The sequence below is a fragment of the Leiobunum rupestre genome, chromosome 2 (genome assembly GCF_980474605.1).
Source record: "Leiobunum rupestre chromosome 2, qqLeiRupe1.1.hap1, whole genome shotgun sequence".
NCBI lineage: Eukaryota > Metazoa > Arthropoda > Arachnida > Opiliones > Sclerosomatidae > Leiobunum > Leiobunum rupestre.
The window spans coordinates 42657674-42681102 of record NC_143385.1 but is presented as its reverse complement, the minus strand read 5'-3'; the positions used below and the strand labels follow the sequence as shown (position 1 = coordinate 42681102).

Sequence of the window (23429 nt, the reverse complement as noted above, 5' to 3'; positions counted from 1 at the left end):
ATTCTTTTAATTTTGTTTCCCTTAAAAATGAAATATAAGAGATAATTTTTATTTTTTTCGTTGATACTATCACTCCAAGGTTCGTAAATCGTGCAGGCACTAATGCTATCACTCTAGCTTCTGAAATTTTTTGCTTCACCCCAAATATTAGCGTCGAAATGTCATACATGATACATTTGGCTCTTCTATGTAATGGAAGGATAATGTTTTAGACTTCAGCAATGACAAAGATAATGTAGAAGTTTTGTGGGCGATGAAAATTTGGTTGTTTTATTGGAAATACGTGAAATTACGCTTAGAGGTACATGTAAGATTTAAAAAGAGCCAAGATTGCGTTGTTATGCCTAAGCAATCACTGTCTGTTACCTAAACTGGGTCTTAAAGGAATAATTGACTTTCACCTTTATGTTGGATCATCGTATTTCACATTTCTGCCATAACAGAAGATAAAAAGAGCAATGTAAAAATATAATGGAATTAAAAACCTCCCTGAATTATAATCTGACGAGCGATAAAAAATGAACAACTTCATAAAAAATACCTTTTTATTACACATTGTTCCAAAACAAAAAGGACATAGTTCCAGTTTTTCTACGGAACATTAGATTTCATGTATCTTCAATAGATGAAAAAAAGCAAGAAATTACAACTAATAATAAATTTGTTAAAAATACTACTTTAGCGTAGTGAAAATAAAAGTATTTTATTGAAAAATACGAAGCACGATTAGTTTCGGTAACCATTAAGTCCCAACATCAGGTGATATTCTTAAAGTTTGAGGGTAGGTTAGAGATTGACTCTTACATTTAGCGAGGGCAAAGTTTAATCTTATACATTATTAAGCAAAAAAATAATTGAGATAAATAGTACAGGTATAAAAAATCAACTAGTTTTCCAAAATGCAGCAATGTAACTACCGGGACCGTCATCCTTAATAAATACTCGTTATGTTTTCTATGGTCGCAAATTTAAAGGGATTCTCTTAAAGTGTTTTCCATTTGATCGCTCGAGATTCGCTCCGAATCTATCGCTGACGTCATAGATCTCGCCCCGATCGACTAGAGTAAAACGGCAAATGGAAAAGTCGCTCGGTGACTTAGGCATAAGGTGGTGCCTTGGGTATTAGCGTAGCTGATTATTATTATTATTATTATTATTATTATTATTATTATTATTATTATTATATGCCAGCGCTTTTTGGTTTTAGTCTGCTAGTAATTTTCGCCTCGTTCTAAGACTAAAAATCTAAAAGGAACACGGAAAAGTTAGCTCCGAACATGATCTCGATTCGTTGATTTGTCGGAATCAGCAGATCGGATTTGTGTGAACTGCAACATAAAATGATGATCACAGCGATCTGGAGCACTCGAGAGCAGTCAAATGGAAAACGCTTTATCCTTTAATTTTAAATAATTATCTTGATTACATATTAATTTCGTATCGTGAAATAAAATTAAATGGTTAGGGTTTTTAGACATATGCTTCTCCAATGCTGAAGAACATACTTTAGCGTTTCTTACGGCATTCTTGTGTTCATTTAGTCTGTATTTTAGATTTATTTTTGTTTGACATCGTTTAAATTTCAGAGCATTTTATGTACTCCATAATTTTCTCAGCCGAGGATTTTATCTTTCTTAGGTTCTATGGAGTTACATAAGTTATTACAAGGTTTGAAAACTGGTTTAACATGAACGTTGCTGAGTTAATTGCCTATTTTATTCCGATATATTTTGATATGAGAGGTTAGTGAAAATTTGATAAAAGGGAGATTTGAATTAATTTATGTTTTCTTTTAAAAAAATTTTAAAAGGAAGATTCTAATATATTTTTTACTTTTCTTTTCAATGGATTAGGAACCAATTATTAACGAGATTTGGCTTACTAAGAATAATACTGGAATTAGGTTATCAATTCCAATCAATTAAAATAAGGGAAATGACCCTTAAAAATAACAAATGTATCGCTGACTTTTATGTACATAAAAACGTTCAAAAATAAATTGGTTCGTTTAAAGAGTTTTACAAAAAAGCAACTGGGATAAAGGGTTACGGTTTAAAAAAACAGTTATTAACAATAAACTATATCTAACAAACAACGAGAGCTTATAATTCGAATGTCACACTAGTTGAGCGTCCAAGTCTGTGTCGAGCAGCTCCATTTATCCGGCGTTTCTTCCTACCAAAACCAGGTATATGGCGCCACCTTGTGGCCAGAGATCCATCTATAGGAGCCCCGCGGTTTTCGATTCCACAGCCCCAGTCAAGCCCCACATTACATCATCCCCCCAGACATATGAAAAACAAACGGGTAAGAGAATAAAATAAAAAAAACCCAAGCTAAGGAAAACCCAAAAAGCCCCTGTACGCGATATCACCATAATGCGTCTCTCAATTCCTCAAACGGAGAGCCACCTACTGCCCAGGCAGAAAAAGCGAAAATTATTGATACTGAGATCCCCGCAAACCTCCGGTAGAAAAATAATACACATCACCCACACGACCCGTCTTACGACGAACCAGCAAGCGATTCCACCCTTAGAACCCTGGCCTAATTGAAGGATTACATTCCGGGACAACCACCAGGACCCCCTGCACAAGAACATCCCTCATAGAATCATTATTCTGAGGCCTTAAATCAACAAGAAACCCGACAAGTACCTCCACCTCTTCCCGGACACCTAGCACATGAACCGCCCCCTCGGAGTCACCCTCTCCGGATCCCAGGTCAACCAGAACACCAACCAGCTTCTCAAAACCCACCTCTACCAGACTGGGCGCAGTAGGTAAAGAGAAATCCGGGACGTCCTCCAACTGCATCTCATAATCTTGAGACTCGGAAGAAAGATACAGCTTAAGTTGATTAATATTCCCAGCCAATTCCCAAATAACCATATCCATTAACACATACGAAACCGGAGTCAGGCGTTCCGAGATAAGAAACGGGCCCATCCAACTAATACGCAACTTCTAGGTCAGGTGCTCCGCCGCCTTGGAAATACTCTATCTAATTTTAAAGAGTTCAAGCCTTTTAATCCAAAGAAAACTTATGAAATTTAGAAATGAAAGTACGTTGCTGTTTTTAATATGAAATTTCATTTCTTTAGACATTTACGTGACGATAAGAATGTTCTTAAATTCTTAAAAATGTATTTGTTAAAACCTTACTCTTTATTTATTTTCTTCTTGAATAATTAATTTGAAATATTTCGCAAACGGCTGAGATAAAAGAAACTAGAATTCCAAAATAGTAAACCTTAAAAAAATTATAAAACCCAAGGTCGCCGACGTCTGAATTCTCATCGATTTGGAGAGGTTTGTTGGTGATACACTTTCTCTTTATGGCCAAATTATGGCGATAGATTTCCACTTGAAAAATATTCATTTCTGCCACAATACGAATTCTCATAGAAAACAGAAAAAAAATTCAATCAGTTTTTTCGAATTTTACCATTTTAAAATTAATCCATATTAAAATACGTAAAATTATTTTGAATTACTTGATGTTCATTTTCTCAAGAATTCCTTTTTTTAAGGTGTGATTTAGGTGCATTTGAAACGCATTCGGATGTACTGTGATAACAGAAGAGCTTTGATAAAACAGGGGTGTGTTATCGTTTTGCGCGACTGAGCAGAAATCCGTTATGTCATCAATAGTGTCTTCCCATTGTACGAAAACTAGTTTTCCCAAAGAAACATCAGCGAGATTCACGTAAATAAGAGATTCATCATATTCTTTCTTCCTTTTTATTAGATTCCCTCCAGATTTGCTGGACTCTGACTGTAGTGAGAAAAGGGAAATTTCAGGACATTTATAGATTAAAAGCTTTTAACTCACAAAAATAAAAATAAGACGCCCTTTGCGAGCAGAGCAGCGCAGATTATAATGATTTCAAAATGACAAATTTATAACAGGCACAAACGTCAAAATTCAACGCTGGACGAAAACTACGCAGTATAGCTTAGGAACACTCTTTTGCGGGTTTGTTATTTCTGAGTAGGAATTATAGATAACTGATATCATTATCAATAAACTTAGGAAAATAAGTAATTAAGGACGCGGAGCGTGTATCGGAATCTAGGCGAGAATGCCGCTCTTCTGAAACGCTTAATCTTAATCGCGTTTTAATCTTTTGGTGCATAAGGTGGCTTCGAGGACTACGTTTATTTTATCCTCTTGATAACCGATTTGAAAATAAGTTTGAAATCTACTATTTGTGCTACCCTAAATATAAAGTTCAGATGATAATCGACTTTATGCAATTCGTTTTGTTTAATGAAATGATTAACCCAAATCAAATACTTTGATTACTTTTTGTAAGATACCTGTTGTGTTCAACCAATAATAATTCAGAAATTTATAATAACGTTTATTACGATGATGGTATATTTACATGATATTGTAACGGACACCTGGGAAACGCCAGCAGCCCAGAGGGGGAATCCCGGGGACGATCGTCCGGGCCCCGGGGAAAACACAGCGAACTGTTCTGGAAGTCCCGGGGCCGACTATCTCCCCCCACTCGGACTACCCCCGCTCGCTTCCGGGGAGTGGGGTATAAAAGCCCCTGTCGCCAGCCCATCATGGACAGAAGCAGAGTGGGACCACTACGAACGACCCAGACGTAACCAGCCCCGACCAGAACTACCGCCGCCAGTAGGAGGGAACACTTTGCCGCTTCCTCGTCCACCAACGCCGCCAAACCAGGAACCGCATCCGCCCAAGAGTCTTCGACCACCACGACCCGCCGCTACGATCTCCGACCCCGCCCTACCCGGGTCTTTTACAACTCTTGTATTATTAAGAAACAATAAAAGTCTTCAAACCCAAATACACTGTTTCAATATATTTACATCTATACTGGAAGTATATAGTTATACATTCCAGAGTACTGTGTGATCTGCCTGCCGTACAATAGGGAGCCGACTATTTATGTAATTCATTTCAGATAAGGTAGGTGCACGTACAGATAAGAGAATGGGTAAAATGGTTTTTTAGGGAACACAACATCACCTTCTCTTTTTTATTATTATAGTCCCAGTCTAATAACAGGTTTATACGGTCGCTGTGAACGTCGTAGTTGAATGCCTTCTGAGTTTGTGTTACTCTAGGAATGTTGACATGACGCTTCTGGAACCAGCGTTGGATGCGCAGGTTGGTATGACGTCTCTGAAACAAGAGTTGGCTGCGTTGGACTTATGGTTGATGTGACAGGCGTGACTTCGTTGTTCCGAGTTGTGGATACGTCTGGTGGTGCTTGATGAGGTGTTCTGGGTAGTTGTCGATGAAACAGGTGCAGGGAACCCATCGAAGTCGTTCGGAATTGCGTCTGGTAAAGTATCTGTTACTGTGGTGGCTGCGGACTTCATAAACCGTCGTTTTAGTTGGTTGCGATGTTTACGTACGATCTGGTTTCCATAGGCTACTTCGTACATCGCCTTGCCTATCTTTTGTTTGATGTTACCAAGGATCCATTTAGAACCCCGGGAGTAGTTTCGAATGAAGACTGCGTCTCCTGTCTGGAACTACGTGGTGGTAGCTAAGGCGGTGTCATTGATGGTAATCTGGTTACGAGGATGACATAGATCTAGGCGAGTGATGATGTTTCTTCCCAGCATAAGTTCGGCGGGTGACTTGCCGTTTGCCAGAGGTGTTCGTCAGTAGGACATCAAAATGCGAACCAAACGTTGTTCGAGTGTGCCGGCTTTGAAGGTGTTCAGACCCTTGTTCAAGATGTTGATCTGGTCGGTAGTCCCTCCTGACATTTTCTTTAGCGAGCTTTTAATGGTGCGTACTGATCGTTCGGCTCGGCCGTTGGATTGCGGGTTTTTAAAGTGCAATCGTGAAGTGTTTGACGCCGTTTCGGAACGTGAACTCTTTGAAAGCTTCGCTTGTAAAGCAAGTAGCGTTATCTGTCACGAGATGATTCCGAAGCGAGCCATCTTCGTGCGTAGAGAGCTAATGACTACGTCTGTGGAAGTTGTTGTTGCGATGTCTACTTTAATCCATTTTGAATAGGTGTCGACGATGATGAATAACAATTTATTATCGATGGGACCGGCGAAATCACAGTGGACTCTTTGCCAAGGTGTTGTGACGATGGGCCATTGGGAGAATTGTTTCGAAGGTTCTGGTGCAGTTGACTGACACGCAGCGCATAACTTGATGTATTCTGCAATATATCGGTCAATTCCTGGCCACCAGAACATAGATCTTGCAAGGGTCTTCATTCGTACATGTACATCTCCTTGGTGAGTTTCGTGAAGCTGCTCCAAAATATTTGCTCTGAGGGATATGGGCATGACGACTCTCTGACCAAGCATAAGTACACCTTGCATCGTCGATTGTTCGTTGCGTCTGGTATGCTAAGGTGTCAGATCTGGATTCTCTCGGTCTACACGTCTCCATTCGTTGATTACGCATGACGTGACTCTTTGAAGCTCGTTCTCAGTTTCGGTGGCTCTTCTGTTGTCGGGAATGGTCGTTGGGCTATTGTTGATTTTATCAACGAGTAGTACGTACTCTGCCGGCAACGGTGGTTCGTTGAGCTGAACTTGAAGTGGTAAATGGCTCAAAGTGTCTGCATTGGAATGTAGACTCCCCTTCCTATGCTCGACCTGGTAGTCGTACGCTGATGACAATAGTGCCCATCTCTGCAACCTCGCCGCTGACATCTGTGGTACGGGTTTATTTTCCGAGAGAAGACTGACCAAAGGTTGGTGATCAGTAATTAACTTGAAACGTCGGCCCAGTAGGTAGTAGGTGGGGTGGCGGAGTGGTTAGCACTTTCGCCTCGCAGCAAGAGGAGCCGGGTTCGATCCCAGCTTGTGGCACTAGGTGAAAAACTCGGAACAACTCCTTCTGCGTTGAGTTTGCAAGTTCTCTCCCCACTGGTTTAAGGGGTTTTCCCCCGAGTTCTTCGGTTTCCCCTTCCATAAAAACTTGTCTAGGTTAACGGTAATAGTTAGTGTAGGGAGCTGTTGGCTCGATCTCGTGGCATGCAGGGCTTGCCACCACCCTCCTACGCATTGTAACCCGGCCACCTGAATTAAGGGCTTCAAAAGTCGCATGATGACTTAGGCCTAAGGTGGTGCCTTGGGTATTAGCCTAGCTGATTATTTCGTGACCCCGTATACGAGTGACAAAGCTTCTTTTTCCAACTGGGAATAGTTATTTTCGGCTGTAGACAATGTGCAGGAAGCGAAGGATATTGGTTTCTCTTCCCCGTCGATCGTGTGTGATATAACTACGCCGATGCCAACGGGTGAAGCGTCACATGCTAGTCGAATTTCCTTGCTTGGGTCGAAATGTACAAGGAAGTTTGATTTCGTCAGCATGTCTTTGGCCTTCTTGAAAGTCTGGCGTTCTTCTGGTGCCCATGTCCGTTCGGTAGCCTTCTCTAGTAGGCAATAAAGTGGAGTTAAATGCATAGCGTAGTTAAGTATAAATTTCTTCGGATATGGCATTCATTTTCGTCTTTTGTGGATGAAGCCCTTCGTTATCGAGATGGTAGCCAAGGAAGTCTATAGCTCTCTTTGCAAATTGGCACTTTTTCAATCTAAGTTTCAGACCGGCATGCTTAATGACTTGAAGTAGCAAGTCCAGTTTCTTTATATGGTCTTTGTTATCAGTACCTCCAAGCAGGATGTCGTCCTGGAATGGTGTGACGCCTTGTTGATTTCGTAACATAGACTCCATGTGTTTTTGAAACACTGCTGACTGAGCTGTAGTAAGCCTAGTTTTCATACGTTTCACGTGAGCTGTAGCTTCTTTTTGACTAATTTGGACATCAATGTTAATTTGTGAGCCGGACATAGGTTCCAGGTTCTCTGATTTCTCTACCCAAAAAAATGAGAGGGCGAATACCCTGTTGAGTCATTCCTTAAAGACAAAACTTAAATGTTTACACATTATATGATTACTTATCCATTTTATTTTTATATAAGGATTTCCATGGTAAACGTAAAACAAGCGTAAAAAAGCGTTCAACAGACGTGGCGTCACGATTGCAAACGGAGATCAACGGTTAATTAACAATTTCCCCTCCGTTGAGCGTCACTGAACGCGGCCCTTTTAAATTTGGATTTCCGTCAGCTCGGTTTTATACAATTACAAGTTGGCAAGCCAAAATATACCTCTCCTCGGTAGAATTGTCCCTAGTGGTATTAATTTCTCGAGATAACCCTTAAAGATATATCTCCGCAATTTAGAGTTATTTGTTAAAAATATTAACCCATTTCTATCCCGCCCGGTATAAAATTTTAATTATAATTAAAATAATTGAGACGAAACGACCAATTTTAATTTATTCAGAATATCATAAGTTAAGTAGTTACAACAGTAAGTTAGACGTACTATAACAATGCACAATTGAATTAAACCCTTTTACAGAACAAGTTTATCAGTTAAATATAATACGAAGCAAATTTTAATGAAAGAAATATCTACAGAGGCTTTTTGGAATTACTCGCTTACGAAATACTTGCCGCATCTTTAACGCTCATTTTATTTCAACACTCGCCCTTGATGAAGATACCGTAGATATCTGGTAGTGGACGACTCGTTCACTTCCTGTTGACGTTGTGACGCATACCACATGAAAAAGACCAATGCCGTCCAATTTCCAATATCATATAATGACTCGCACACCCAAGAAATCATTGACTGCGTTAGAAATCGTAGATATCCAAATATCCACACCAAATGTATTTACAAGAAGCAAAAACCTTACCATCAACAAAGCACAGAGAGCCACTTGACTAACCGCCAGCTCTTAAAGCAATTAACGTTAAATTATCTCCTTTGAATTAACAGAACTATATATAGGTCGTTAAGAAAGTGGACCACCCACAGGGTCTACCCTTTAACCCTCTAATCTCGGCTTACTGCGCTAAAACAAGATTTAACCTTTAAAAAATACCAGATTAGGCCTTCATAAATTCATTAATAAAAAAAGACTTTATTACCTATTATGCTTACGATGCCTGTCTTAATTTCAGTGAATCTAAGCAGCTATCGGTGGTTCTGTGGTAGAGCGCTCGACTGCCAAGCCGAATGGTCTGGGTTCGAAACCTGGGTGGCGCATTTGTTTTTAATCAATAGAGAAACGCTAAATTAGATTTTCTTCAATGCCATAATTTCAATTTCAATTCTATTTCAATTAAACCAAAATTTCCTACTCTATTAAATACGCTTCCAATAAAGCTGAAGGTCTAATTTTCAATAAGGCGTAACAAGTGTCGGTGGTTCTGTGGTAGAACGTCCGCCTGTCAATCAGGAGGTCTCGGGTTCAAATCCCGCCCGATGCGATCGCAAATTGATACTAAGACGAATACCGTGTACAACTGGTGGAAACCCTGCCATTGGACGTTGAGAGGTAGCATTACACTCAGCACTCGGTCCGTCCCAAAGTCATTAAGAAGAAGTTGGAGAGAAAACGCCCATATAAACACAACAGACTCAACATGCACAACCATCAGAACACAAACACAACAAATTCAACACTCACAACCTACGCATAAACATTACAAAAACGTAATACACCAAACCGTCACGACGGTGAGCGAAAAAACACCATCCAAACCAAACCGCAAATGCATCCGTTAACGCTCACCGTCACACGGTGGTTTTGCCAACCCTTTGAGAAACTGCGTATGCAGTGATTACACTTTGCACCGAAAATGCGAACGCGTTCGCAGTCCTGACAGACAGACACACCCACAGACCCACCCACAGACCCACAGACAGACACGGTCGTTGTATAACCCCTCCTAGGGGACTTTGTCCCCTCGGAGAGGTAATTATACAACCAAAAATTAAACCTATAAATTCTAGAAATCCAAATAAATTTATTCTTCCAAACTGTAGTGCAAATAAAAAATTTACATCTATATACTATAACGGAATAAAGCTTTTCAACGATATAAATGATTCAATAGACGTAAACAAAAATATGATTTATTCAAGCGAGACATTAAGAATTTTCTGATCGAAAGAGAAATATAATTAACGCCAAACATGAAAATTTATTTTATCGCATATCTTTCTACCGTCTGATTCTAGTCTAATTCTAAATGTTGTAATTTTATACACTCTGTTATTATTTTCAATACTTTTTACCTCTCCGAGGGGACAAAGTCCCCTAGGAGGGGTTATACAACGACCGTGTCTGTCTGTGGGTCTGTGGGTGGGTCTGTGGGTGGGTCTGTGGGTGGGTCTGTGGGTGGGTCTGTGGGTGGGTCTGTGGGTGGGTCTGTGGGTGGGTCTGTGGGTGGGTCTGTGGGTGGGTCTGTGGGTAGGTCTGTGGGTGGGTCTGTGGGTGGGTCTGTCTGTCTGTCAGGCCTGCGAACGCGTTCGCATTTTCGGTGCAAAGTGTAATCACTGCGTACGCAGTTTCTCGAGATCTCTGCGTTCGCAGTTGCTAGTAATTAGGGAACAAAGTCGAAAAACCGTGTTTGCAAAACCACCGTGGGACGGTGAGCGTTAACGGATTAATTTGCAGTCGGGGTTGGTTTGGTGGTTTTTTTTTGGTCAATGCTCGCCGTCACGACAGGTTTAATTCAGTAGTTTGGATATTTCGCTATTGTAAGGTTTATGTGTAGGGTGGTAATATTGTGTTATTGTTATGACGTTTGTGGGTGTTGAGTTTGTGGTGTGTATGTACGGGTGGTAAATCTCCAACTCTTTCTTATTGACTTTTGGGACGGACCGAGTGCAATGCTACCTCTCAACATCCAATGGTAGGGTTTCCACCAATTGTTCACGGTATTCGTCTTAGTATCAATTTGCGATCGCATCGGGCGGGTTTCGAACCCGAGACCGCCTGTTTGACAGGCGGACGTTCTACCACAGAACCACCGACACTTATAATAATCAGCTAGGCTAATACCCAAGGCACCACCCTAGGCCTAAGTCATCGAGCGACTTTTTAAAGCCTTTTAATTCAGGTGGCCGGGTTACAAATGCGTAGGAGGGTGGTGGCAAGCCCTGCAAGCCACGCGAGCCAACAGCTCCCTACACTAACTATTACCGTTAACCTCAACAAGTTCAACTTATTACGTTTCATTGAAAATTAGACCTTCAGCTTTATCAAAAGCGTATTTAATAGAGCATTAAATTTTGGTTTAATTGAAATAGAGCAAAATTTCGTGAAAGATTTAAATTATTGCATCGAAGAAATTCTAATTTAGCGATTTCTCATTTGATTAAAAACAAATGCGTCACCCAGGTTTCGAACCCGGGCCGTTCAGTTAGGCAGTCGAGCGCTCTACCACTGTTAAATCACATCTCATTTCAACATATATAATTTTTGTTATTTTACTAATTCAAATAATTACCCTTTACGCGTTTGTATATTCGAAATTGAGCGCGCGAATTCACATAAAATATGGGACGCGAGCTGCAAGGAAAAAATAACGCGCGCCATGTAAACCGCGAACGATTTTTTTTTTAAATTAAATAAAGAGTCAGTTGCATTTTTATTGTGAAGGAGAGTAGAATGTTATTTAATTTGGTGCCTGTCTCCGCCCATTGTAACCAACTATTTTCGATCGTTTATTGTAGAAATCAATCGTGGCTACTAATTGTACGAACCCTTCCCGGTTGTTTCACCCCTTTTTTAGATAAATTCAGTTTTATATTTAATTTCGCGTTCTCGCTGTAACATTGTGGTGCCGAAACCCGGGAAAGTTGGTAACGTTTTTTTTTACTACATTGAACGAGCTCTACGATTTACGAGTAAGAACCCATAAAACTTCACAATGGATGAATTTACTCGCTTAAAGTCTAAGAGAACCGCTACGAAAAAATCCGCTACACGGACGAAGAATAACTTGGAATTGGAGCTGATGAAACCTTCGCCAGACTTCGCCGCCATCGAGGGCTACGTAAAAATCCTTCAAGCCAAGGAAAATCTACTGGTCAGTTTAAACGAATCTATTGAACCCCTTTTCACCACGGAAAAAGAATTGGAGGATGATCAGCAAATCGCTCAAGATTATATCGACGATCTTATTGTCTCTATATTTCGAGGGAAGAAAGCTTTCGAGCTCGCTACGCAAGCCGCATCGCTAGCGGCAAATCTCGCATCGTCCACGGCGATTTCAATGTCACAAGGTTTAGTCGCAAATTCTAGGCCACTTGGGAACTCTTCCACGCTTAACAATTTAAGCCAGCCTGTTCACACACAGACGGGAGTCCCTAACTCGGGACCCATCCCACCATCGCAATCGGTCACCGGCGTAGCACCGAGCGTAAGGTTACCAAAATTGGAAATCCACCGCTTTACCGGAAAAATCAGTGAATGGCAGAATTTTTGGGCACGCTTCGCAACAGCTATTCACGATAATCCTAACCTCAGCAAAACCGATAAGTACAGTTATTTGTTATCATACATAGACGGCGCCGCACTAAAGGCCATAGACGGATTACCGATGTCAGACGCTAATTACGACTCCGCCATCAGTACGCTAACTACAAGATTTGGACGTAAAGAAATCATAATTAGTGAACATATGAACAACCTACTCTGCCTTCCCGCCGTGAGAAAATCAAGCGACGTAGTAGGCCTCAGAAGATTGCACGATTCCTGTATGACGCAACTCAGAAGTTTAGAAGGCTTAAACGTAATTGACCAAAACTATGGAAGTCTCCTTTGTCCAATCATCACGCAACGCCTCCCGGAAGACATCACGCTAGCTTTCAGCCGAGAATATGCCGCGGTACAAGAATTGAAAATTACAGATTTAATGTTTTTTCTTCAAAAAGAAATCGCTAGCCGAGAACGTGCTTCCGTCTTAGGAAGGGCTACGAACTCGGACCGCAGAGACGCCGATCAAGATCGCGGAACATCGGAGAGACAGTCGCAATCGCGGGATTCTCGTCACAATAATCGCGGATCTAAACCGCCTTATGGAGCCGCCGCACTCGCCGTTAATGCCGACGCTAGGTCTTGCCTATATTGCGAGAAGAATGACCACACTACCACGCAGTGCAGACAACTTACGGTAGACGAGAAAAAAGCCCTACTTATTCGAAAAAAACGTTGCTTCATCTGTTTGAGAGATCGCCATCAAGCGCGTGATTGTACTTCAAAATATCGTACCTGTAAAATTTGTAACAACCGACATCACACCAGCATTTGCGATCAACTTGGAAACCGAAACGACAAAGGGGCTGCGGAAAACTCGAACGGAATCGCTCAAATGGCAGCCGGGGTTCCGAGGAACCAAACGGGGGCCGTTTACCTCCAGACCGCCTTAGCGGTAGCCCAACGTCCCGTGGGCCAACAACCAAAACCAGTCCGGTGTCTCCTCGACAACGGGAGTCACGTGACGTTTATCAAAGAAAAGTTATCACGAGAACTTGGTCTACAAGTGTTATACGAAGAGGTCCTAGAAACCAATAGTTTCGGAAATTCAAAACCGGAACGAATGCTAAGACGAAAAGTTCGCGTCGAACTTAGAAGTCGCCATAAACCCGAAAAGAACGTAGTCATTGACGCCTACGAAACCCCCGAAATCTGCGGTTCGGTATTCGCTGTACCGGGCGCCGACCTCGCCAAGGAATTCGAGAAACGGAAACTTCCAATGGCCGATTGTCCCGAATTTGAAATCGCAAATCGAGATTCGAGAGCAGTTGACATACTCATCGGCGCCGATTATCTATGGGCCGTTACCTTGAGTGGAAAAACTGAACGCTTCAGTCCGACCCTTACCGCCGTGGAAACAATCTTCGGATGGACACTTCAAGGCCCCGTTACAACGACATCACGTAACGTTGGTACACTCGCCGTCTCACTAATACACACCGGTTCACGCGTTTTTCAAGACGATGAAGATCTCTCAACCCAACTACGCAGCTTCTGGAATTTGGAATCTATCGGAGTGTACGACAATGATCAAGACACCGAATCTGGTAACCGAATTTTAGATAAATTCGCGCAAACAACTGTGTTTGAAGGCGGTCGCTACACCGTCGGTTTACCTTTCAAGACGAGCAATTTTAATTTGGGGGACAACTACGCTGTCGCAGCCAAACGCACATCAAACCTGGTTTTCAAACTTCGCAAAGATCCGGCTATTTTCAACGAATACAATGACATCATCAAAGATCAAGTCACCACGGGCATCGTCGAAAAGGTTGATCTTGCTCGGAAAACTGGAAAAGTACTCTACTATTTACCGCATCGCGCCGTGATACGAGAATCCAGCACGTCTACGCGAACTCGTATCGTTTATGACGCGTCTTCACACGCAACCGGAGTGTCAAGCCTCAACTCCTGCCTGGAAACAGGTCCTAAACTTAACCCCGAACTATTTGATATATTGCTTCGTTTTCGAGAAAGGAAAATCGCTTTCACCGGTGATATTACCAAAGCGTTTTTGCAAATCGGAATCCACGAGGAAGATCGGGACGCTTTGAGATTCCTCTGGTTAGACGTTGATAAGCCCTACGGAAGTCACACACTCCAAACCTACCGGATGACACGTGTTCCATTCGGCGCCACTTCCAGCCCTTTTCTACTGGCCGCTACGATCCGCCTTCATTCCAAGAAGTATCAAGAGGTCAAACCCAGAGTGAGCAAACTGATCAACGACTCGTTTTACGTCGACGATTTAATCTCCGGCGCCGATTCAGACGAAGAAGCACTGGAGATAATCTCCGAAGTGAACGAAATCATGCGAAACGCAGGCATGACGCTCGCCAAATGGCAAAGTAACTCGCCCCGGCTGAGACACGTATTGGCCACCAAAAATCAAGATGGGAAGCCCACAATTACCCAAACAGACTTCGCCACAACTAAAGTTCTTGGTCTCACATGGGACAGTTCGAGAAACATTCTGACTTTTGAGATCAAGGATTTACTACAATTCGTTCAGAGCCGAGAAAGTACCAAGAGATGGGTCCTAAAATCTGTCGCGAAGATTTTCGACCCCTTGGGATTTCTTTCACCTTTCACCATTCGAGCCAAGCTACTTTTCCAGCGACTTTGGGAAAATGGCTTACCTTGGGACGAGCCACTTACAGCGGATTTAGCCGAAGTATTCGAATCATGGTGCTGTGAACTACGAGATCTGAGAAAGGTCGTCATTCCTTGGTATTACTTTCAAGGCACCAACAAACTGGACAAGGAAAGCCTCGAAGTCCACTGCTCTTCAGACGCCAGCCAAAAAGCCTATGCCGCTGTAGCGTATATCCGGTTCCGAAGCAAAGGAGGAAACATTGCAACCAATCTCATTACCTCTAAATCGAGAGTGGCTCCGCTCAAAAAGCTAACTCTACCCAGACTCGAGCTGATGGGAGCGCTCTTAGCTGCCAGACTCGTAAAACACCTGCTGGCGAAACCGGAGCTAAAACCAAAGAAAATTTTCATGTGGAGCGATTCAAATGTAACCCTAGGATGGATCAAAGGAACAGCTGATCGTTGGAAACCCTTCATCGCGAACCGAGTAAGAGAAATCCAATCTATTTCCAATCCTATGTTTTGGAACCACTGCAAAGGTACCGAAAATCCCGCCGATCTTCCGACACGCGGATGCCATGTGTTAAACTTAGCCCAAGACCAATTCTGGTGGCACGTCCCAAGTTGGCTTAAAGAAACCGCTAACCTTAAAGACGCCTCGTCTAGTGAAGAAACCTTCGAAGAGGTGGAAGAGGAGCTACGCAACAGGGTGCTCACGCTAACCATTTCTTCAACGAATGACGAATCGCCGATTAACATTCGCACATTCAACTCCTTAAAAAATCTCTATCGCCATACTGGCTGGATTCGCCGCTACCTACACAACCTTCGCTTTAAAGATCAACGCATTACAGGGGAGCTTTCCGCCGAAGAAATAAGCCTCGCTGAAATCTACTGGGTTCGCACTACCCAAAAAGAACAGTTCCCGCAAGAAATCGAACGCCTCGCCAAAAACTCGAGTATCGACAAGAATTCTAAAATCCTGACTCTTCACCCACACCTCGACTCGGACGGACTTCTGCGCTTAGGAGGACGACTGAGAGGAAGCGGACTCTCACACTCAGAAAGACATCCTTGGATTCTTGCGCCAAATCATCCTTACACCGACCTTCTAGTTCGAAACGCGCACGAGAGGGTAATGCACGCTGGAGTCGTTATTACCACCGTTTCGTTACGCGATAAATTTTGGATCATCAAGTCACGTAATTTCGTAAAATCGGTTTTGAAAGGTTGCAACGTTTGCAAATATTTTCGTGCCAAACCTTCGAACGCGGTGATGGCACCCCTCCCAGAGTTCCGGACAACCCAAACCCCAGTTTTCGAAAGCTGCGGATTGGATTTTGCAGGACCTCTCTACGCGAGAGACGGAAGCAAAAGTTACGTTGCTTTATTCACGTGTGCTGTCACGAGAGCAGTTCATCTTGAGCTGGTCTCAGACCAGTCGACAGACAAATTTCTCCTTGTACTTCGGATTTTTATAAGTCGTCGCGGTATGGTCAAACGCATCTATTCCGACAACGCAAAAACTTTCAAACGCGCCAAAACCGACCTCAGTGAACTTTTGCAAAACGTAGATAGCCCAGAAGTCAGGCGTTATTTTGGAAACCTCCAAATCTCTTGGACTTACATCGCGGATCGCGCCGCCTGGTGGGGTGGCTTTTGGGAGCGACTAGTGGGCTCCGTTAAAAACGCTCTTCGCAAAACAATCGGAAACGCCAAACTCTCTTTCGAAGAAATTTCCCCTATACTCGCGGAAGCAGAAGCGGCGATCAACTCGCGTCCAATCACCTTCGTCTCCGAGGATCCCAACGAGCCAGCGCCATTAACTCCAAATCACTTTCTCATCGGGGACCGAACAGCCAGTTTACCGTCTAGAACCTACCCCAAGCTCATAAATCTTCCCGTCAACCAAGTGAAACTCACTCGCCGGTTGAAGTACCGCCAAACCCTCATCGAGAGTTTCTGGAAACGTTGGAGGTCTGAGTATCTCCTACAACTCAGGTCCGCTCACCATCGAACCGCAAACCAATCTACAACCCCTCTTCAAGCCGGAGACGTCGTGCTCATCGGAGAAGAGAAAATGCCACGCCTCAGCTGGAAACTAGGCATCATAGACGAGACTTTTAAAGGTCGCGACGGACATATCAGATCTTGCATGGTGAGATTACCGGACAGAACTAAGCTACGCAGACCGATCCAGCTTCTCTACCATTTAGAACTTTAACATGGACCTTTTTAAAATTATTGAACAAAAAAAATAGTTCAATCGCGGGGAGAATGTTAAATCACATCTCATTTCAACATATATAATTTTTGTTATTTTACTAATTCAAATAATTACCCTTTACGCGTTTGTATATTCGAAATTGAGCGCGCGAATTCACATAAAATATGGGACGCGAGCTGCAAGGTAAAAATAACGCGCGCCATGTAAACCGCGAACGATTTTTTTTGGAAATTAAATAAAGAGTCAGTTGCATTTTTATTGTGAAGGAGAGTAGAATGTTATTTAATTTGGTGCCTGTCTCCGCCCATTGTAACCAACTATTTTCGATCGTTTATTGTAGAAATCAATCGCGGCTACTAATTGTACGAACCCTTCCCGGTTGTTTCACCCCTTTTTTAGATAAATTCAGTTTTATATTTAATTTCGCGTTCTCGCTGTAACAACCACAGAACCAACGATAACTTCAAGCTATACTGCAAATAAGACACTCATTGTAAGCATAATAGTTAACAAAGTCTTGAATTTTTTTACGAATGAAATTGTGAAGGCCTAATGTGGTTTTTTTACGAAAAAATTATAAAGACTTAATCTTGTTTAATATAATAAGTTGCTTTATTTCAATTTGATACTTTTGTTTAGTGTTTTTTTAATGAATGGAGTTAAAGATTTTTTCTTCTATTATTTGACGTTTTATTTTAATGAATGGAGTTTAAGATTGTTTCTTCTATTATTTGACGTTTTATTTTTGCGGTTGTATATTTGATTTATCTTTTATTCTTTTAAAATTATTTACTTCTTCCGCAAAATGGTTCATTTTTTGGAGGAACCTTTTTTCTTATTTTTTGTGTATTAATGTTTTGAGAACCTTTACGTTTGGGAAAGGATAATTTTTGACGGAACCTTCAAAGTGTATACGTCGCATTTTCAAAAAATTTAATGGTCAAATCTTGTTTTAGCGCAGTCAGCAGATAAGATAAAGGGTAGAACCCGTTAGTTTTTTGTAATTTATTTAGTTTTTTCAGTCGTATATTCTTATCTATTAGGTTTAGCGTATTGGTTTTCAAGCTTAATAATTCATTTATTAACAACATATCGAGTTGGTCTGGTTTTCAACTCGGTCGTAATTTACTTAAAACGTTTTCTCGGCTGATTAAGATGTTTAATGCAGTTCATCAATTGGGTTCGTTTGTGTTTATTTATAAAGAACCCTAACTATTCCCTCTACGGTCATTTATTGATATACGTTTAGTCAAATGGCTTTCTGTGCTTTGTGAATGGTCAGTTTTTCGCTTCTTGTTAATAAGTTTTTTGGTGGTGTGGATATTTGGATATCTACGATTCCTAATGCAGTCATTGATATCCTGGGTGTGCGAGTCATTATATGATATTGGAAATTGGACGGTTTTGGTCTTTTTCATGCGGTATGTGTCCCAACGTCAACAGGATGGTTCCGACAGTCTACGAGTCGTCCACTACCAGATATCTACGGTATGGTATCTTGATCGGGCGAACGTTGAAATAAAATGAGCGTTAACTATGCGGCAAGTATTTCGTAAGCGACAAAAATACAAATACCCTCTGTAGATATTTCTTTCATTAAAATTGGCTTCGTATTATATTTAACTGCTAAACTTGTACCGTAAATAGGGTTAAAGTCAATTGTGCGTTGTTTTAGTACGTCTAACTCACTGTTGTAACTACTTAATTCATAATATTCTGAATAAATTAATCTCGGTTGTTTCGTCTCAATTATTTTAATTCAAATTAAAATTTTATACCGGGCGGGATTGAACCGGGATTACGTTATTAGTAAATAACTCTGAATTGGGGAGATATAACTCTGAGGGTCATCTCGAGAAATTAATACCGCTAGTTGTATTTTAATTTTGACTGTGTTGAGCTTTTGGGCGGTATTGTTGGCTTTAATTATCATTTTTTCGTGTGAAGTGGTTTAAAGAAGGTTTTCTGTGTTGTTATATCGTAAGCGATAAAAATACAAATACCCTCTGTAGATATTTCTTTTATTAAAGTTTGCTTCGTATTACATTTAACTGATAAAAATTTTCTGTAAATAGGGTTAAATTCAATTGTGCGTTGTTCTAGTTCGTCTAACTCACTGTTGTAACTACTTAATTTCTAATATTCTGAACAAATTAATCTCGGTTGTTTCGTTTCAATTATTATAATTCAAATTAAAATTTTATACCGGGTGGGATTGAACCAGGATTACGTTATTAGTAAATAACTTTGAATTGGGGAGATATAACATAGAGGGTTATCTCGAGAAATTAATACCACTAGGGACAATGCTTCCGAGGAGAGGTATATTTTGGCTCGCCAACTTGTTATTTTTTGTTTTTTCTTATAATTAATATTGTTTATTTTTCTAACGTTTATGCTTAAAATGTTAATATAAATATCGATATAGTAAAATATTTTAACTAACAAATTGTAGGGCTCACAAGTCAACCATGACTTAGCCCCAATAAACCTATGTAAAACAAAATTATTAAATAAAATTGAATTGAATTGAAATGAATCGCGGAGCGCATAGCCGTGGCGAACTGTTGTAGGTGAATATCCCAACGATCGTGATGTTCCTTAACGTAGGCCGAAATCATAAATGCCAAGTTTCTATTTACACGTTCTGACTGATTGGATTGTGGGTGGTATACGGCCATAAACCTTTGCTTAACCCCTAATGTTTCTAACGTATTTTGCAACAATTTTGACGTGAATTGGCTTCCATTATCGCTTAAAACAACCATTGAAAGCCCATACCTGGTGAACACCTCCTCGACTAACCTATCGACAATAAGCTTAGCGGTTGGATGCCTCACAGGGAATACCTCCACCCAATTAGTCATGTAATCCACGACCACCAAAATAAATGTATGAACTTTTCGACTTCTAGGGAAGGGACCTTTCAGATCGACGCCCATGACGTCCCAGGGGTCACCAGTCTTACTGCGTTGCATTAACCCTAATGGTTTACTGTTTGGAAAATTATGCGATTGACAAATCTTACAGGAGCGTACGTATTTTAGAACGTCACTCGTCATGCCCTCCCACGTGTAGGTTTTTCTTACTCGGTAGAGTGTTTGGCTGGCGCCTTGGTGGCCACTGCTAGGAATGTCATGACTAACTGGTAATACTCTGCTAACTAACGACTTAGGAACCATGATTCGGAAGAGTGCTTCGCTTCAATGAGCCTGTACAGTAACCCATCCCTGACCTCGCAAAAAGGAGCGACCTTTTTAACCCAACGACTGGTTGCGCGGTCCGACGGCAAAACACCCGAACCTAAAAAAATTTACACTGATTTAAATCATAAAAACTTGTTCAGGTTAACGGTAATAGTTAGTGTAGGGAGCTGTTGGCTCGATCGAGTGGCATGCAGGGCTTGCCACCACCCTCCTACGCAGTGTAACCCGGCCACCTGAATTAAAGGCTTCAAACGTCGCTTGATGACTTAGGCCAAAGGTGGTGCCTTGGGTATTAGCCTAGCTAATTATTATTATTATTATTATTAAGTTTAGGATCTGACTTCTGATGTTCAATAATAAATTCCCGATCTTATTCGATAAGTTTATCCACGGTATCTGCCACATGTTGTCAGAATTTATAGCCCGGTGTACCGGTAAGAAAAGAACCACACCACCGGAGGCCTATCATCAGAATGCCCTACGCCAGCGTCCACAAGCCCGGACAGGTGACAAAACCAGCATGGGTAGCAGAACCCCACTACTGATGGTCGCACCCTCGACGCAAGCCGCTCAACCCAGCAGAAGGTGCAACAATGGGACGACCAGCCCGCCACTTCGCACACAGCAGTGGGATAGAGAACGGATGCTCTAGCCACACCGCTTGCTTCGGCCATTGACACGTAACCCTCAGGAGATGCCAGCATCTCTTGTTGCGCGCCAGGAATACGGGACAAAGCGTCCGCCACGACGTTACTTTTACCGGTTATATACTTAATGGGGAAATTTAGAGCCTGAAGTTTCGTGATCCATCTAGCAAATTTGCCAGTTGGATCCTTAGTTGAAAGTAACCAAGTAAGTGCATTATGGTCAGTCCACACTGTAAATTCCGCACCCTCGACGAAGGGGCGAAATTTCTCAAGGGCCCAGACTATAGCTAAACGCTCACGCTCACCATATGATTTTGAAAAAGGCTAATTATAATTGAGTGCACTCGATGTTTCGTCACATTAGGTCAGAAGGATATAATACCCACCTCAAAGAATTCGTCCATAGCACTTGATTCCCAATGAAAATATTTTAAATTTTTAACTTTAAGTATATCCTCTATATTGTTTATGAAAATTGAGTCTCCAAAAATCACGTGTGCAGTTATGGAGCAGAAAAGTAACGAGTTGCTTAAAAAACAGATGACAAACCAAATATTTAGCATAACGGCAGAAATTTGGTTGTTTATTTTATTGATGAAATCTATTTTAAATTGAGAAATGTTAATACAGAGTTAGCGTTCCAGGTGCCTGATTTGATGCGATGTTCTAGTTTGGTAGATATTCATCAATATAACTATTCAAATTTGTTAAAAGTATCAATTAACACGTAGTATGTGAAGCCGCGTTACATTATACGAGGCTTTCACCAAGCTGTAGATAATTTAAAAACAGCAAAGAGAGATTTCTATAGTACCGGAACTATTAAATGCGATTTTATCCACGTGAACAATAATTAAATTATTTTAGTTTGAAAGAAATCAGTTCATTTTTGCCATTAGGAGTCTGTTTTGTAAAATATTTTGTTACATACTTATGTTTGCTATTTCTGAAAAAACCTTCATCGAGATATAGTTAAAAATTTTAATTTTGAATTAACAGTGATAATAGTAGCTTTTTGGTAGCATTGATAGAAAAGTTTTAGTTTGAAAATAGAAAAATTATAAATATACAGGGTGTTTTGAATTGCTCTGACTGGGCATTTTTTTCAGAAACTGCAAGAGATAGAGTTGCGAAATTTTCAGGGTGGGGTCGCTTTAAATCCTAAATTTCAGAAAAATCTGAAATAATTTCGGGTTTTTGTAACAAATATTTCATTGGAAAAGAATACTTTTACAAGTAGATATGAGCTGATGAAAAAAACAAGCTATCAATAAAATAGCCTTCGCATTTTTGTACGTCAATGAAAGAAATCACGTTAAAATATTTAATTCCTTAAAAAAATCATGTAATTTACCAAAACGCTAATTTAGGCCTACAGTCAGTAGCGGCGCCAGGATTTTTGGGGAGGTAGGCCAACCATTTGGAGCCCCCCCCCCACCACAATTTTTTCAAATCCATCCACGTGGATTATTTAATTTTTTTGAAGCAATTAAGTGGATAAATTTTTGGGTAAAATGGGTACGCGACGAAATAATAGAGTTAATTATGAATTTACACATTACTAAAAACTGAGTGTGTGTTGATTCTTCTTTGTGTACCGATAACACTTAACAAATGAGTGGTTATTTACTAATTTCTACCACTGAATTCCAGTTTATCAATTTACATTCATACCTTCGGTACTTCGCATGTACATCTCTTACATCAGAACTTACAACTTTACGAAAATGAATGTACGTAAAGATAAAATTAAAGATACAATTTAAATATAGTAGCGCTCGCGAAAAATTAAAACTAAAAAATAAACTACTGTAAAAGAAAAGTGACTCATACCTTTGAAAGGAATAAAAACAGCACTGTCGTTAAGCTAATCACCCGCGTTGAATATTGGAAAATTAATAAATAAATAAATTATTTCGCAAACAAATTACAGAATTTTTTTATATTAAATAATTTGGAGGCCCATATATTACATTTTGGAGGCCCCTTAAGACGACTTTTATAGGCCCCTACCAAAATTTCAAGTAGGCCCAGGCCTACAGTAGGCGTAAAACCGTATCAGTAGGGAAACTACGAACAAAGGTCAAGTTTTCAATTAGTATTTAATGTGTAATATATTTGTTTTCTACCATTTTCTAACGTTTATTGAGTCTAATTATCGTGATCAGCGTGCTTTTATAATCGAGTTATTTAACGGTGAAGCCAATCGTAACGCGCATAGGGTTAGTGAAATGTTCACCGTTCAATATCCAGATAGAAGACCAAGCCACAACACCGTTCTTGGAGCTTTTCGTGACTTTCAGACTTACGGAAACGTCAATCCCAGATTTCGTGGGCCAGGTCGTCCGAACATCAACATGGAAGACACCGTTCTAGCCTTTTTTGTTGCG

The 23429-nt window shown here is 40.9% G+C and overlaps 1 protein-coding gene across 1 annotated transcript; it reads left to right on the top strand.

The window, feature by feature from the left end:
• The first annotated feature begins 11756 nt into the window (after positions 1–11756).
• Positions 11757–17183, top strand: LOC149957557 (uncharacterized). Its single transcript, XM_090167089.1, has one exon. It carries the CDS (start codon positions 11757–11759, stop codon positions 17181–17183), a length of 5427 nt encoding a protein of 1808 aa, XP_090023215.1.
• Positions 17184–23429: the final 6246 nt, after the last annotated feature.

Bases quoted from the DNA above. Each gene is read 5' to 3' on its own strand.
- LOC149957557 (XM_090167089.1), top strand. From the start codon at position 11,757: ATGGATGAATTTACTCGCTTAAAGTCTAAGAGAACCGCTACGAAAAAA.